The sequence below is a fragment of the Staurois parvus genome, unplaced genomic scaffold (assembly GCF_062004578.1).
Source record: "Staurois parvus isolate SC_StPar_1 unplaced genomic scaffold, SC_StPar_1.0 ptg001753l, whole genome shotgun sequence".
Lineage (NCBI taxonomy): Eukaryota > Metazoa > Chordata > Amphibia > Anura > Ranidae > Staurois > Staurois parvus.
The window spans coordinates 60840-78821 of record NW_028319549.1 but is presented as its reverse complement, the minus strand read 5'-3'; the positions used below and the strand labels follow the sequence as shown (position 1 = coordinate 78821).

The following is a 17982-nucleotide window of genomic DNA, read 5'->3' as shown; positions in this document are numbered from 1 at the left end:
CTGCCTCCATTCACATCCATACACCCTACCCCTGATCCCTAATGCCACCTCTCACATCCAGAGACTCTATACCTGATCCCTGCTGCCTCCATTCACATCCATACACCCTACCCATGATCCCTAATGCCACCTCTCACATCCAGAGACTCTATACCTGATCCCTGCTGCCTCCATTCACATCCATACACCCTACCCATGATCCCTAATGCCACCTCTCACATCCAGAGACTCTACTCTTGATCCCTACTGCCAGCTCTCACTTCCGGCACCATTGATCCTAGTCACTGCACTCACAATAGCGGTGGATCTATCAGCTCTGGAAGGGCTGTGCAATCTATCTGCCAGCTGATACATCACAAAGCTGGCAGATAAAGTACACAGCCCTGCTAGAGCTGAAAGATTCATGCTAATACATGTGCAATGACCAGGATCAGTGCAGGACCACGGATGAAAATGACATAGCACACTGCTCCAAGTACCTCTGATCCTCCATCTGCAGGCTGCGGCTGGATCATAGCGTGCTTTGCAGTGTTCACCCCTGAGCAACGAGTAGAGTGAGAGACAAGCATGGTCCATCATACCGAATTATATGAAATATTTTTAAGCAGCGCGCCGGACGTCTGATCTTCGGTTATACGGTCACTTCTATCAAAACCTAATATATTTGTCTCCCGGCCAGCAGTGTGAATGGAAAGGGATACTAGGGGGAAGGCAAGCTGTCCGACTAAGCTGCTCAAATCCAAGGGATAGATCAGATCAGGACCTGGTTCCCTCGGGGATGGGGGGCGGGGGTTAAGCAAGTTTTTTTTAACTTTGTGGTGATACTTCTACTTTAAAGATCCAACAAACTGGTTTACCATCTTGAAATTCAGTCAACAGAAACAAAATAAGAAAACACCTTTTTTATTTTACAGCAACCGTTAAAAGAAAAAAAAAAATGTACATATTTCTACAAAAAAATCTATTTACATTAATTACACTGTACAGCGGAGGGAGGTCTCATACCGTCCACTTCAGACACCTGGAAGAAACACAGACCAAGATCAGTCAGTATTAACACACCATGCGGGGTAAATGTAGGAAGCAGATAATAGGAACGAAGGTACAAGTCACCTGGTCTCCTGATGGGTGCCCAGACACTTCACGCAGCAATACCGCGCTCCGCACGACACGCAGCAGTAATTAGAGGGAAACCCACACACAGAACAGAAATGGCGCTGAGGGAAGTTCGATGGAGGCGCACAGGCCGTCAGATAATTGGGTCCTTCACTGGTGCTCAAATTCTGGAATGTGGGGGGAAAACAGAAAAAAAAAATCAACCCTCCTTCTGCATGATGACATCTCGCTGCCAGAGCTGAGTTTGTGTTTTTTTTTGCACACGTTTTAAAAATCATTTTAGCCCTGAAGATTGCATAAAGCCCCCAAAAATATTTTCTGAAAGCCGGCACCCTGGAGAATAAAATAGTGGTAGTTCCATTTTTTTGGTATTTTACACATATATTAGCATTACTACTAACGCTTTTACACTTTAGTTTAATTTCAGTAAAAAAAACCCCCCAAAACACAAAAACAAAATTGTATATGCTCATAACGTCAGTACCCTACATTGTCCATAGGCATCATTCTAGAGCAGGGGTCTCCAAACTGCGGCCCGAGGGCCGGATATGGCCCTTTGCTACCCTTTATATGGCCGGCCTTGGGGCACTATTCCTCCCAGTGAGACCAACAATGGGGCAGTGCTTATTCCATTAAAACCAATGATGGGGCACTATTCCTCCCACTGACACCAATGATGGGACACTATTCCTCCCACTGACACCAATGATGGGGCACTATTCCTCCCACTGACACCAATGATAGGGCACTATTCCTCCCACTGACACCAATGATGGGGCACTATTCCTCCCACTGACACCAATGATGGGGCACTATTCCTCCCACTGATACCAATGATGGGGCACTATTCCTCCCACTGATACCAATGATGGGGCACTATTCCTCCCACTGACACCAATGATGGGGCACTATTCCTCCCACTGATACCAATGATGGGGCACTATTCCTCCCACTGACACCAATGATGGGGCACTATTCCTCCCACTGATACCAATGATGGGACACTATTCCTCCCACTGATACCAATGATGGGGCACTATTCCTCCCACTGATACCAATGATGGGGCACTATTCCTCCCACTGATACCAATGATGGGGCACTATTCCTCCCACTGACACCAATGATGGGGCACTATTCCTCCCACTGATACCAATGATGGGGCACTATTCCTCCCACTGACACCAATGATGGAGCACTACCCCTACTGACCATTAACCCTGCTTCCATGTTTATTCTCACTGATGCTGGGGCCAGGGCATTTTCTATTCTCGCTGGCCCTAACCTGAAACAGGACCCATAAGTGACCATTTACGAGGAGGTACAAGTCTGTCCTCCTGCAGGGTGACACATATAGAAGGAGTTATGAGTCTGTCCTCCTCCTGCAGGGTGACACATATAGAAGGAGTTATGAGTCTGTCCTCCTCCTGCAGGGTGACACATATAGAAGGGGCTATGAGTCTGTCCTCCTCCTGCAGGGTGACACATATAGAGGGGGCTATGAGTCTGTCCTCCTCCTGCAGGGTGACACATATAGAAGGGGTTATGAGTCTGCCCCCCCTTGGGGTGACACATACACTGACCTGTTCTTCAAGAAGTGCCTGGAAATTCTTCCGGAATCTCAGTTTAAAATGATCTCCTCGTGTTTTCTTCTTTTTCTTGCCTGAGACAAACAAAAAACACAATCCAACATCAGGAAGGTTTAATTGTCACATCCATTTCCCCCAGAGGAAAGCAAACCACAGAACCTCCCTATAAGAAGTACCGAGTTTATGATATCCCAATAGACATGCAACTTAATATCCTCAATCCCTTCCATGTAAGATCCGCGCACTTGTTGTGGTCATTATGGCATTTCCCTCTCCTGGCTGCATTTTTAAAAGCTGACGCTTAATCTGCTTATATCTGCCTGCCTTGTGCCCCAAATCAACATGCTGATGAAATTTTTATGCAAAACTTTTCTATTCTCATGACATACTTTACTTTAAACCCTGTGATGTCATCACTGGGCCTCTGTGCTTCTCTATGCAATGCAGGCAGATCACAGTTGATAAGAGGGACTGGCAGAGTGCTGTACATAGCTATCTGAAAACATCACCGCACCCTGCCTCAGTACTCAGCTCAAGAGTTCTTAGTCCTGGTGCAAGCAGTGGGCTGGCTTTTGGGAGGAGTTATGCAAATATCAACATGCTTTGATGGGTGGGTGCCAGTCTGGAAGAGTGGGAGTTCCTAGGCAGACTGTATTTGCATGCAGACCCACATGTGATGCTGAGCCTCCATGATTGATAGAGCTGGAACCCAATGAATGATAGGGGCGGGTCATGGACAGTCAAAGCTAAAAGACAATGAACATCCTCCAGCCAAGAAATGAGGCGGAGCTCTATCTGACTTGCTGCAGCTTCTAAGGCACATTATGAAAAGCTCACAGTGTGCAGTGAAACCAGATTAAGCCATTACTCTGAACAACTGAAGACCCATCTCCCTGCTGCCATTTACCTCGAAACTCCTAGAACGCTTAGTCTACAATCGCCTGAGCTCCCACCTCACCGACAACAACCTTCTGGACCCTTTACAGTCTGGCTTTCGCTCACTACACTCCACTGAGACTGCCCTACTAAACCTCACTAATGATCTACTAACTGTTTAAACCAATGGCTACTACTCCGTACTCATCCCAACCAATGGCTACTACTCCGTACTCATCCCAACCAATGGTCACTACTCCGTACTCATCCCAACCAATGGCCACTACTCCGTCCTCATCCCAACCAATGGTCACTACTCCGTCCTCATCCCAACCAATGGCTACTACTCCGTCCTCATCCCAACCAATGGCTACTACTCCGTCCTCATCCCAACCAATGGCCACTACTCCGTACTCATCCCAACCAATGGTCACTACTCCGTACTCATCCCAACCAATGGCCACTACTCCGTCCTCATCCCAACCAATGGCCACTACTCCGTACTCATCCCAACCAATGGTCACTACTCCGTCCTCATCCCAACCAATGGCCACTACTCCGTACTCATCCCAACCAATGGTCACTACTCCGTACTCATCCCAACCAATGGCCACTACTCCGTACTCATCCCAACCAAGGGTCACTACTCCGTCCTCATCCCAACCAATGGCCACTACTCCGTACTCATCCCAACCAATGGCCACTACTCCGTACTAATCCCAACCGATGATCACTACTCCGTACTCATCCCAACCAATGGCCACCACTCCGTACTCATCCCAACCAATGGCCACCACTCCGTACTCATCCCAACCAATGGCCACTACTCCGTACTCATCCCAACCAATGGCCACTACTCCGTACTCATCCCAACCAATGGCCACTACTCCGTACTCATCCCAACCAATGGCCACTACTCCGTCCTCATCCCAACCAATGGCCACTACTCCGTCCTCATCCCAACCAATGGCCACTACTCGGTACTCATCCCAACCAGTGGTCACTACTCCGTCCTCATCCCAACCAATGGTCACTACTCCGTACTCATCCCAACCAATGGCCACTACTCCGTACTCATCCCAACCAATGGCCACTACTCCGTACTCATCCCAACCAATGGTCACTACTCCATACTAATCCCAACCAATGGTCACTACTCCGTACTCATCCCAACCAATGGCCACTACGCCTTACTCATCCCAACCAATGGCCACTACTCCGTACTCATCCCAACCAATGGCCACTACTCCGTACTCATCCCAACCAATGGCCACTACTCCGTACTCATCCCAACCAATGGTCACTACTCCGTACTAATCCCAACCAATGGCCACTACTCCGTACTCATCCCAACCAATGGCCACTACTCCGTACTCATCTCAACCAATGGCCACTACGCCGTACTCATCCCAACCAATGGCCACTACGCCGTACTCATCCCAACCAATGGTCACTACTCCGTACTCATCCCAACCAATGGCCACTACGCCGTACTCATCCCAACCAATGGCCACTACTCCGTAATCATCCCAACCAATGGCCACTACTCCGTACTCATCCCAACCAATGGTCACTACTTCGTACTAATCCCAACCAATGGTCACTACTCCGTACTAATCCCAACCAATGGCCACTACTCCGTACTCATCCCAACCAATAGCCACTACTCCGTACTCATCCCAACCAATGGTCACTACTCCGTACTAATCCCAACCAATGGTCACTACTCCGTACTCATCCCAACCAATGGCCACTACTCCGTACTCATCCCAACCAATGGTCACTACTCCGTACTAATCCCAACCAATGGTCACTATTCCGTACTAATCCCAACCAATGGTCACTACTCCATATTCATCCCAAACAATGGTCACTATTCCGTACTCATCCCAACCAATGGCCACTACTCCGTACTCATCCCAACCAATGGTCACTACTCCGTACTCATCCCAACCAATGGTCACTATTCTGTACTCATCCCAACCAATGGTCACTACTCCGTAATAATCCCAACCAATGGTCACTACTCCGTACTAATCCCAACCAATGGCCACTACTCCGTACTCATCTCAACCAATGGTCACTACTCCGTACTAATCCCAACCAATGGTCACTACTCCGTACTAATCCCAACCAATGGTCACTACTCCATATTCATCCCAAACAATGGTCACTACTCTGTACTAATCCCAACCAATGGCCACTACTCCGTACTCATCCCAACCAATGGTCACTACTCCATACTCATCCCAACCAATGGCCACTACTCCGTACTCATCCCAACCAATGGCAACTACCCCGTACTAATCCCAACCAATGGTCACTACTCCATACTCATCCCAACCAATGGTCACTACTCCATACTCATCCCAACCAATGGTCACTACTCCGTACTCATCCCAACCAATGGCCACTACTCCGTACTCATCCCAACCAATGGCCACTACTCCGTACTCATCCCAACCAATGGCCACTACTCCGTACTCATCCCAACCAATGGCCACTACTCCGTACTCATCCCAACCAATGGCCACTACTCCGTACTCATCCCAACCAATGGTCACTACTCCGTACTCATCCCAACCAATGGCCACTACTCCGTACTCATCCCAACCAATGGTCACTACTCCGTACTCATCTCAACCAATGGCCACTACGCCGTACTCATCCCAACCAATGGCCACTACGCCGTACTCATCCCAACCAATGGTCACTACTCCGTACTCATCTCAACCAATGGCCACTACGCCATACTCGTCCCAACCAATGGCCACTACTCCGTACTCATCCCAACCAATGGCCACTACTCCGTACTCATCCCAACCAATGGCCACTACTCCGTACTCATCCCAACCAATGGCCACTACTCCGTACTCATCCCAACCAATGGTCACTACTCCGTACTAATCCCAACCAATGGTCACTACTCCGTACTCATCCCAACCAATGGCCACTACGCCGTACTCATCCCAACCAATGGCCACTACTCCGTACTCATCCCAACCAATGGCCACTACTCCGTACTCATCCCAACCAATGGCCACTACTCCGTACTCATCCCAACCAATGGCCACTACTCCGTACTCATCCCAACCAATGGCCACTACTCCGTACTCATCCCAACCAATGGCCACTACTCCGTACTCATCCCAACCAATGGCCACTACTCCGTACTCATCCCAACCAATGGCCACTACTCCGTACTCATCCCAACCAATGGCCACTACTCCGTACTCATCCCAACCAATGGTCACTACTCCATACTAATCCCAACCAATGGCCACTACTCCGTACTCATCCCAACCAATGGCCACTACTCCGTACTCATCCCAACCAATGGTCACTACTTCGTACTAATCCCAACCAATGGTCACTACTCCGTACTAATCCCAACCAATGGCCACTACTCCGTACTCATCCCAACCAATGGCCACTACTCCGTACTCATCCCAACCAATGGCCACTACTCCGTACTCATCCCAACCAATGGTCACTACTCCGTACTAATCCCAACCAATGGTCACTACTCCGTACTCATCCCAACCAATGGCCACTACTCCGTACTCATCCCAACCAATGGTCACTACTCCGTACTAATCCCAACCAATGGTCACTATTCCGTACTAATCCCAACCAATGGTCACTACTCCATATTCATCCCAAACAATGGTCACTATTCCGTACTCATCCCAACCAATGGCCACTACTCCGTACTCATCCCAACCAATGGTCACTACTCCGTACTCATCCCAACCAATGGTCACTATTCTGTACTCATCCCAACCAATGGTCACTACTCCGTAATAATCCCAACCAATGGTCACTACTCCGTACTAATCCCAACCAATGGCCACTACTCCGTACTCATCTCAACCAATGGTCACTACTCCGTACTAATCCCAACCAATGGTCACTACTCCGTACTAATCCCAACCAATGGTCACTACTCCATATTCATCCCAAACAATGGTCACTACTCTGTACTAATCCCAACCAATGGCCACTACTCCGTACTCATCCCAACCAATGGTCACTACTCCATACTCATCCCAACCAATGGCCACTACTCCGTACTCATCCCAACCAATGGCAACTACCCCGTACTAATCCCAACCAATGGTCACTACTCCATACTCATCCCAACCAATGGTCACTACTCCATACTCATCCCAACCAATGGTCACTACTCCGTACTCATCCCAACCAAAGGCCACTACTCCGTACTCATCCCAACCAATGGCCACTACTCCGTACTCATCCCAACCAATGGCCACTACTCCGTACTCATCCCAACCAATGGCCACTACTCCGTACTCATCCCAACCAATGGCCACTACTCCGTACTCATCCCAACCAATGGTCACTACTCCGTACTCATCCCAACCAATGGCCACTACTCCGTACTCATCCCAACCAATGGTCACTACTCCGTACTCATCTCAACCAATGGCCACTACGCCGTACTCATCCCAACCAATGGCCACTACGCCGTACTCATCCCAACCAATGGTCACTACTCCGTACTCATCTCAACCAATGGCCACTACGCCATACTCGTCCCAACCAATGGTCACTACTCCGTACTCATCCCAACCAATGGCCACTACTCCGTACTCATCCCAACCAATGGCCACTACTCCGTACTCATCCCAACCAATGGCCACTACTCCGTACTCATCCCAACCAATGGCCACTACTCCGTACTCATCCCAACCAATGGCCACTACTCCGTACTCATCCCAACCAATGGTCACTACTCCGTACTAATCCCAACCAATGGTCACTACTCCGTACTCATCCCAACCAATGGCCACTACGCCGTACTCATCCCAACCAATGGCCACTACTCCGTACTCATCCCAACCAATGGCCACTACTCCGTACTCATCCCAACCAATGGCCACTACTCCGTACTCATCCCAACCAATGGCCACTACTCCGTACTCATCCCAACCAATGGCCACTACTCCGTACTCATCCCAACCAATGGCCACTACTCCGTACTCATCCCAACCAATGGCCACTACTCCGTACTCATCCCAACCAATGGTCACTACTCCGTACTAATCCCAACCAATGGCCACTACTCCGTACTCATCCCAAACAATGGTCACTACCCCGTACTAATCCCAACCAATGGTCACTACTCCGTACTCATCCCAACCAATGGTCACTACTCTGTACTCATCCCAACCAATGGTCACTACTCCGTACTAATCCCAACCAATGGCCACTACTCCGTACTCATCCCAAACAATGGTCACTACTCCGTACTAATCCCAACCAATGGTCACTACTCCGTACTAATCCCAACTAATGGCCACTACTCCGTACTCATCCCAACAAATGGTCACTACTCCGTACTAATCCCAACCAATGGTCACTACTCCGTACTAATCCCAACCAATGGTCACTACTCCGTACTAATCCCAACCAATGGTCACTACTCCATATTCACCCCAATAAATGATCACTACTCTGTACTAATCCCAACCAATGGCCACTACTCCGTACTCATCCCAACCAATGGTCACTACTCCATACTCATCCCAACCAATGGTCACTACTCCATACTCATCCCAACCAATGGCCACTACCCCGTACTAATCCCAACCAATGGTCACTACTCCGTACTCATCCCAACCAATGGTCACTACTCTGTACTCATCCCAACCAATGGTCACTACTCCGTACTAATCCCAACCAATGGTCACTACTCCGTACTAATCCCAACCAATGGCCACTACTCCGTACTCATCCCAAACAATGGTCACTACTCCGTACTAATCCCAACCAATGGTCACTACTCCGTACTAATCCCAACCAATGGTCACTACTCCGTACTAATCCCAACCAATGGCCACTACTCCGTACTCATCCCAACCAATGGTCACTACTCCGTACTAATCCCAACCAATGGTCACTACTCCGTACTAATCCCAACCAATGGTCACTACTCCATATTCATCCCAAACAATGGTCACTACTCTGTACTAATCCCAACCAATGGCCACTACTCCGTACTCATCCCAACCAATGGCCACTACTCCATACTCATCCCAACCAATGGCCACTACTCCGTACTCATCCCAACCAATGGCCACTACCCCGTACTAATCCCAACCAATGGTCACTACTCCATACTCATCCCAACCAATGGTCACTACTCTGTACTCATCCCAACCAATGGTCACTACTCCGTACTCAACCCAACCAATGGTCACTACTCCATACTAATCCCAACCAATGGTCACTACGCCATACTCATCCCAACCAATGGTCACTACGCCATACTCATCCCAACCAATGGTCACTACTCCATACTAATCCCAAGCAATGGCCACTACTCCGTACTCATCCCAACCAATGGTCACTACTCCATACTCATCCCAACCAATGGCCACTACTCCATACTCATCCCAACCAATGGCCACTACTCTGTACCCATCCCAACCAATGGCCACTACTCCGTACTCATCCCAACCAATGGCCACTACTCCGTACTCATCCCAACCAATTATCACTACTCCATACTCATCCCAACCAATGGCCACTACTCTGTACTCATCCCAACCAATGGTCACTACTCCATACTCATCCCAACCAATGGCCACTACTCCGTAATCTTACTACTTGACCTCTCTGCGGCTTTTGATACGGTTGACCATCTCCTCCTCCTCAAAAAACTCCACTCTCTTGGCCTCCGAGACTCTGCTCTCTCCTGGTTCTCCTCCTACCTATCGCAGTGCTCCTTCAGCGTTACCTATAACGCTGCCTCCTCCTCTTCACTCCCTCTTTCTGTAGGGGTCCCTCAAGGTTCTGTCCTTGAACCCCTTCTCTTCTCCATCTACACCTCCTCCCTTGGTCTCCTGATAAACTCCCATGGCTTTAAGTACCATCTATAGGCTGATGACACACAAATCTATCTTTCTACCCCTCACCTCACCCCTTCAGTCTCCTCTCACATTACTAACCTACTAAGTGACATATCGGCATGGATGTCAATCCACTTCCTCAAACTCAATCTTTCCAAAACTGAGCTCTTAGTATTCCCCCCAGCCCGTGCCCCCTCCCCCGACTTCTCCATCAAGATCAATATCACAATCATCAGTCCCTACCCTCATGCCAGGGTACTAGGTGTAATCCTAGACTCCCATCTGTCCTTTCAGCCCCAAATCCAATCACTCTCCAAATCTTGTAGACTTCACCTCTCCAACATCTCCAAAATACGCCCGTTCCTAACCTCGGAAACCACTAAGCAACTTATTCACTCCCTGGTTATCTCTCGCCTTGACTATTGTAACTCCCTCCTCATTGGCCGACCTCATCGCAGGCTATCCCTTCTTCAGTCTGGCATGAATGCTGCTGCCAGACTCATCCACCTCACCAACCGTTCCATATCTGCCAATCCCTCCACTCAGTGTCCTCCACCCCTCTCTGCCAATCCCTCCACTGGCCTCCACTCAGTGTCCTCCCTCCCTCTCTGCCAATCCCTCCACTGGCTTCCCGTTGCCCAACAAATAAAATTCAAAACATTAACAATAACATATAAAGCCATTTATAACTGTGACCCAAATTATATCACCGATCTTGTCTCCAAATATCACCCAAACCGTCCTCTCCGCTCCTCCCATAACATCCTGCTCTCTAGCTCCCTTGTCTCCTCCTCCCATGCTCATCTCCAGGACTTCTCCAAAGCTTCCCCCATCCTCTGGAACTCTCTACCCCAATTTATCAGACTATTGCCTACTCTGCTCACTTTTAGGCGATCTCTGAAAACCGATCTCTTCAGGGAAGTTTATCCCGCCTTCAGCTAATAACGGAATCTTCTACTCTTCCAACCAGTCCATCCCCCACAGTTACTACCTTTTGTACCACTAGCCCCTCCCTCCTAGATCGTAAGCTCCCAGGATCAGGGCCCGCCTAACCCTCTTGTATTGAACTGTATTGTTGCTGTATTGTCTCCCGTTATATTGTAAAGCGCTGAGCAAACTGTTGGCGCTATATAAATCCTGTATAATAATAATTTCAGTCCAGGAGAGGAGCTGGTACAACTGTGCTGAGTGAAGAGAAGGCTGGGGGTCAGATTTAAAGTGTTACAAAACCCACAACAGTAAAATCAGTCTGTATATGCAGTCAAGCATGGTGGTGGGAGTGTCATGGTCTGGGGCTGCATGAGTGTTGCCGGCACTGGGGGGCTACAGTTCATTGAGGCAACCATGAATGCCAACATGTACTGTGACATAATGAAGCAGAGCATGATCCCCTCCCTTCAGAGACAGGGCCACAGGGCAGTATTCCAACATAACGACCCCAAACACACCTCCAAGACCACCACTGCCTTGCTAAAGAAGATGAGGGTAAAGGAGATGGACTGGCCAAGCATGACTCCAGACCTAAACCCTATTGAGCATCTGTGGGGCATCCTCAAACGGAAGGTGGAGGAGAACAAGGTCTCTAACATCCACCAGCTCCGTGATGCCGTCATGGAGGAGTGGAAAAGGACTCCAGTGGCAACCTGTGAAGCTCTGGTGAACTCCATGTCCAAGAGGGTTGAGGCAGTGCTGGAAAATAATGGCGGCCACACAAAATATTGACACTTTGGGCCAAATATGGACCTTGTCACTTAGGGGTGGACTCACTTTTGTTGCCAGTGGTTTAGACATTAATGGCGGTGTGTTGAGTTATTTTGAGGGGACAGCAAATTTACGTTATACAAACTGTACACTGACTACGTCACATTGTAGCAAAGTGTCATTTCTTCAGTGTTGTCACATGAAAAGAGAGAATCAAATATTTACACAAATATGAGGGGTGGACTCACTTCTAGGAGATACTGTATATATAAATATATATATATATATATATATATATATATATATATTGTATGCAGTCTGGGGGAGGGGGGGACTCACTTCTGGGAGATACTATACGCCACATATCCCAGGAGGCATAGCCTTCCATAGAGGAAAGGAGGGGGTGGGTCTATCAGCGTATCATCGAGAGGCCTGCCTGATGACGTCAGAGGGAACATGGCGAGGCAGGACACAACGGTGGCAGGGCATGAGATGATCGCAGTGGGACAACGCTGGATCCACTGGATGGGTGAGTATCTGAAATGTGCAAATACCACCTTCAGGTAAGCGGCGGCGGGGGTTCAAATTGGGATGGAGCATGGCCGACCTGCCCAATAGTAAGCACTGAGGATGTCCCTACACTTTACCCTTGTTGGGACTGGAATCATGGTACATTGTTACATCTGATCCTCCTCTACCCTGATAACATGTAACCAATAGACCCTGAGTGATCTACAATGTATCACTGATGGGAGTCTATCACCATCTCCCACAATGCACCGCACCAGAGAACACCCCCGAGAAGCGGAACCCACCTGTCTCCGTGTCGTCATCGAACTGCGGGAGGCGCTTCAGCTGCGGCAAGTTGGCGTGGGGGTCATCCTGGAAGTTGTCCTTTTCCAAAGCTTCCAGCTGACGGTTGAGGCGGCGCTGGCGGGTGGCGGAGTCCAACACCCGCCTCTGGGAGGGGTCATTGGAGCGCACTGAAAAACAGGAAAAAAAAAGTATTAATACCCAATGGAAATATATTACATGACATCCAATATATTTATTATCATTACTTTGTTCGTCTTCTCCTGCCTCTAAGCTTCTCCCACAAAGCCAAAATTGAAGGTGTCCCCCTCACATTGCATTAAGGGAGGGTGTCACCATTGTTTCAGAGTTTGGTTGGGTATCTGAAATACATTGATGTAGGTGAACGGTTCTGCTCAGCCAGCCTTGTGATCCAGATCACACTTAGCAGATCCTGGACCTCTCTGCACAGTATACTGCAGCTACACAATACAGCCTGGCCAAGGACCTGCCTACCAGCCTGTGATTGGACAGTGAAGCATCCCCCTCTGCTCTGCTGTGCAGGGGATGATGGCAGGGAGATAGAACTAGGGCAGCCTTGGGTACTTATGCTGGCTGTATACAGTATACTGATATTCAAGGACAATTATGTTCCCCCTCCAGTCTTCATTTTATTTTCAGTCCTTCTGGGTGTCACAGCCCCGCCCCTCATTTACTGCCTAGGTAACGTCAATCTGGGAGTCACAGCCCCGCCCCTTCTTTACTGCCTAGGTAACATCAATCTGGGTGTCACAGCCCCGCCCCTTCTTTACTGCCTAGGTAACATCAATCTGGGTGTCACAGCCCCGCCCCTTCTTTACTGCCTAGGTAACATCAATCTGGGTGTCACAGCCCCGCCACTTCTTCATTGTCCATGTAACATCATTCTGGGTGTCACAGCCCCGCCACTTCTTCATTGTCCATGTAACATCATTCTGGGTGTCACAGCCCCGCCACTTCTTCATTGTCCATGTAACATCATTCTGGGTGTCACAGCCCCGCCACTTCTTCATTGGCCATGTAACATCATTCTGGGTGTCACAGCCCCACCCCTTCTTCACTGTTTAGGTAACATAAATCTGGGTGTCAAAGCCCCGCGCCTTCCTCATTGTCTAGGTAACATCATTTTGGATGTCACAGCCCCGCCACTTCTTCATTGTCCAGGTAACATCATTCTGGGTGTCACAGCCCCACCACTTCTTCATTGTCCAGGTAACATCATTCTGGGTGTCACAGCCCCACCACTTCTTCATTGTCCAGGTAACATCATTCTGGGTGTCACAGCCCCGCCCCTTCTTCACTGCATAGGTAACATCAATCTGGGTGTCACAGCCCCGCCCCTTCCTCATTGTCCAAGTAACATCATTCTGGGTGCCATAGCCCTGCCACTTCTTCATTGTCCATGTAACATTAATCTGGGTGTCACAGCCCCGCCCCTTCCTCATTGTCCAGATAATATCATTCTGGGTGTCACAGATCTGCCCATTCTTCAATGTCCAGGTAATATCATTCTGGGTGTCACAGCCCCACCCCTTCTTCATTGTCCAGGTAATATCTTTCTGTATGTAACAGCTCCACCCCTTCTTCATTGTTCATGTAACATAATTCTGGGTGTCACAGCCCAACTCCTTCATTGTCCAGGTAACTTAATTCTGGGTGTCACACCCCCGCCCCTTCTTCATTGTCCAGGTAACATTATTCTGGGTGTCATAGCCCCACCCCTTCTTCACTGCCCAGCTAACATCAATCTGGGTGTCACAGCCCTGCCCCTTCTTCATTGTCCAGGTAACATCATTCTGGTTGTCATAGCCCCACCCCTTCTTCACTGCCCAGCTAACATCAATCTAGGTGTCACACCCCTTCTTCATTGTTCATGTAACATAATTCTGGGTGTCACAGCCCAACTCCTTCATTGTCCAGGTAACTTAATTCTGGGTGTCACGGCCCCGCCCCTTCTTCATTGTCCAGGTAACATTATTCTGGGTGTCATAGCCCCACCCCTTCTTCACTGCCCAGCTAACATCAATCTGGGTGTCACAGCCCTGCCCCTTCTTCATTGGCCAGGTAACATCATTTTGGGTGTCACTGCCTCACCCCTTCTTCATTGCCTAGGTATGTATCATTCTGGGTGTCACTGCAACTTCCCTTCTTCCTTATCTAGGTAACAAAAGTTTGGGTATCACAGTCCCACCCCTTCTACATTGGCTAGGTAACATCCTTCTGGGTGTCACAGCCCCGCCCCTTCTTCATTGCGTAAGTAACATTATTCTAGGTGTCACAGCTCCACCCAAAAAAAAAAAAAAAAGGTCCTGAGGCTGATGAGGGGAAGCTTTAGAGTTCTGATAGCCGGATAGGACATGGCTGCGTGAGCGGCACTGGAGGGAGCAAGGAGCTGCATCTTCCCCTGGGAATATCATTTGGTTCTCCATTAACCTGTCCAAGTGTGACTGCTGATGTCCAAGGATAGGTCCACAAAAAAAGGACAGGTCCACTGCTAAAAGGTGAGTCCATGGTAAAGGACAAGTCCACTTTAAAGCGCAGGTGCACTGCTAAAGGACGGGTACACGTTAAAGGGAGGATCCACAATAAAGGACAGGTCCACGTTATAGAGCGGAACCACAATAAAGGTAAGGTCTGTGCTAGAGGGCGGATCCACGATAAAGGACAGGTCTGCGTTAGAGGGCGGATCCACGATAAAGGACAGGTCTGCGTTAGAGGGCGGATCCACGATAAAGGACAGGTCTGCGTTAGAGGGCGAATCCACAATAAAAAACAGGTACACGTTAAAGGGCGGATCTGCGTTAAAGGGGGGTTCACTGCTAAAGGACAGGTAGACATTAAAGGGCGGAACCACAATAAAGGACAGGTCCATGTTAAAGAAAGGTCCGCATTAAAAAGCTGGTCCACTGTTAAAAGGATGGGTCCATGCTAGAGGGCAGATCCACTATAAAGGATAGGTCCACGTTAGAGGGCGGGTCCACGATAAAGGACAGGTAGACGTTAAAGGGCGGGTCAACTGCTAAAGAACAGGTACACGTTAAAGGGCGGATCCATGATAAAGGACAGGTCCGCGTTAGAGGGCGGATCCATGATAAAGGACAGGTCCACGTTAGAGGGCGGATCCATGATAAAGGACAGGTCCACGTTAGAGGGCGGATCCATGATAAAGGACAGGTCCGCGTTAGAGGGCGGATCCATGATAAAGGACAGGTCCGCGTTAGAGGGCGGATCCATGATAAAGGACAGGTCTGCGTTAGAGGGCGGATCCACAATAAAGGACAGGTTTGCATTAAAGGGTGGTCTAATGCTAAAGGACAGGTCCGCATTAGAGGGCGGATCCATGATAAAGGACAGGTCCGCTTTAGAAGGCGGATCCATGATAAAGGACAGGTCCGCTTTAGAGGGCGGATCCACAATAAAGGACAGGTTTGCATTAAAGGGTGGTGTAATGCTAAAGGACAGGTCCGCATTAGAGGGCGGATCCATGATAAAGGACAGGTCTGCATTAGAGGGCGGATCCATGATAAAGGACAGGTCTGCATTAGAGGGCGGATCCATGATAAAGGACAGGTCCGCGTTAGAGGGCGGATCCATGATAAAGAACAGGTCTGCATTAGAGGGCGGATCCATGATAAAGAACAGGTCTGCATTAGAGGGCGGATCCATGATAAAGGACAGGTCAGCATTAGAGGGCGGATCCATGATAAAGGACAGGTCCGCGTTAGAGGGCGGATCCACTGCTAAAGGACAGGTATGTTAAAGGGTAGATCTACGATAAAGGACAGGTCCATGTTAAAGAACAGGTCTGCATTAAAGGGTGGATCCACTGCTAAAGGACAGGTACAAGATAAAGGGCAGATCCACGTTAGAGGGTAGACCCAAGATAAAGGACAGATCCACCTTAGAGGGCGGATCCACAATAAAGGACAGATCCACGTTAGAGGGCAGACCCAAGATAAAGGACAGATCCACCTTAGAGGGCAGACCCAAGATAAAGGACAGATCCACCTTAGAGGGCAGACCCAAGATAAAGGACAGATCCACCTTAGAGGGCAGACCCAAGATAAAGGACAGATCCACGTTAGAGAGGAGGATCCACGATAAAGGACAGATCCGATGAGGAAGTGGGGGGTGGGATCTCTCAGAGATTTCTTTGCTTCACCACCACAAACTGAAAATCTGTTCTGAGTCAAGCCGAGCCACCCCTCTCCTCCCCCTGGGAGCTGAAATCAGGCTGGCGGTGGGCGTGGCCATCTGTAGGGGAGCGGAGGTGGTTGTGATGAGAGGGGCTCCAGAAAATGCAGGTTGGAGGGTGGGCACTGACCCCTACAGAGGCGGAGCGGGGGCACAAGCCACACATTGGCACTTATAAGGACGGTGACCCCGGAGCCAGTGTACTTACAATATCTCCAGATAAACCCAAATGTCAGTTCTGGGTGGAGTGTTCCTTTAAGAAGATTAATAATTGCCCCTCCCCCTACAGGATATAAGACTCCAGGACTCCCTCCCCCTCCAGGGTCTCCGGACACGGCTCTATTTAGTATCCCGCCCATTCCCAGCACAGAGGACGGGGGGCGCGGCTTCACGCAACGCAGGGGTGGACACTGTGCTACCACGTGACGGTGGCCGCCGAAGCACTCACCGGAGAGTTTCTTCTCCAGCATAGCGAGTCCTGCGATCCGCCTCGGTCCCGCCAACACTGCGCACGCTCCCGGAGAGCCAATGAGGACAGAGAACGCATGCGCAGGACGGTCACGAACGCGGCTGTTAAACTGCGCGTGCGCACAACCGCAAATCCGCAAGCCGATAGTTGGCGGAAGTTGCCGGTGAAACCTGCGTGCTGGTTAGTCTTTCATAATATTTGCTCCTCATGTTGCGTGAGGGTAAAAAAGCCTACTTTTTAAACATGGTTTTTCAATAATAAAAAAATGCCTAGTTATAGTGTTCTATCCTTATATTTTTATACTGCGCATGCGTGAAGTTGATGGTTGGCGGA

General features: G+C 49.3%; 1 protein-coding gene across 1 annotated transcript; it reads right to left on the bottom strand.

Moving 5' to 3' along the window:
- Positions 1–887: 887 nt before the first annotated feature.
- On the bottom strand, positions 888–17728 carry LOC149434501 (zinc finger HIT domain-containing protein 1-like). The gene is made up of 5 exons (XM_089663696.1): positions 17629–17728; positions 12971–13138; positions 2698–2777; positions 1114–1283; positions 888–1021 (listed from the first exon to the last, which is right to left on the bottom strand). The coding sequence occupies exons 1-5, from the start codon at positions 17648–17650 to the stop codon at positions 1000–1002; spliced, it is 462 nt and encodes a 153-aa protein (XP_089519822.1). The 5' UTR covers positions 17651–17728; the 3' UTR covers positions 888–999.
- Between the last annotated feature and the right edge of the window lie 254 nt (positions 17729–17982).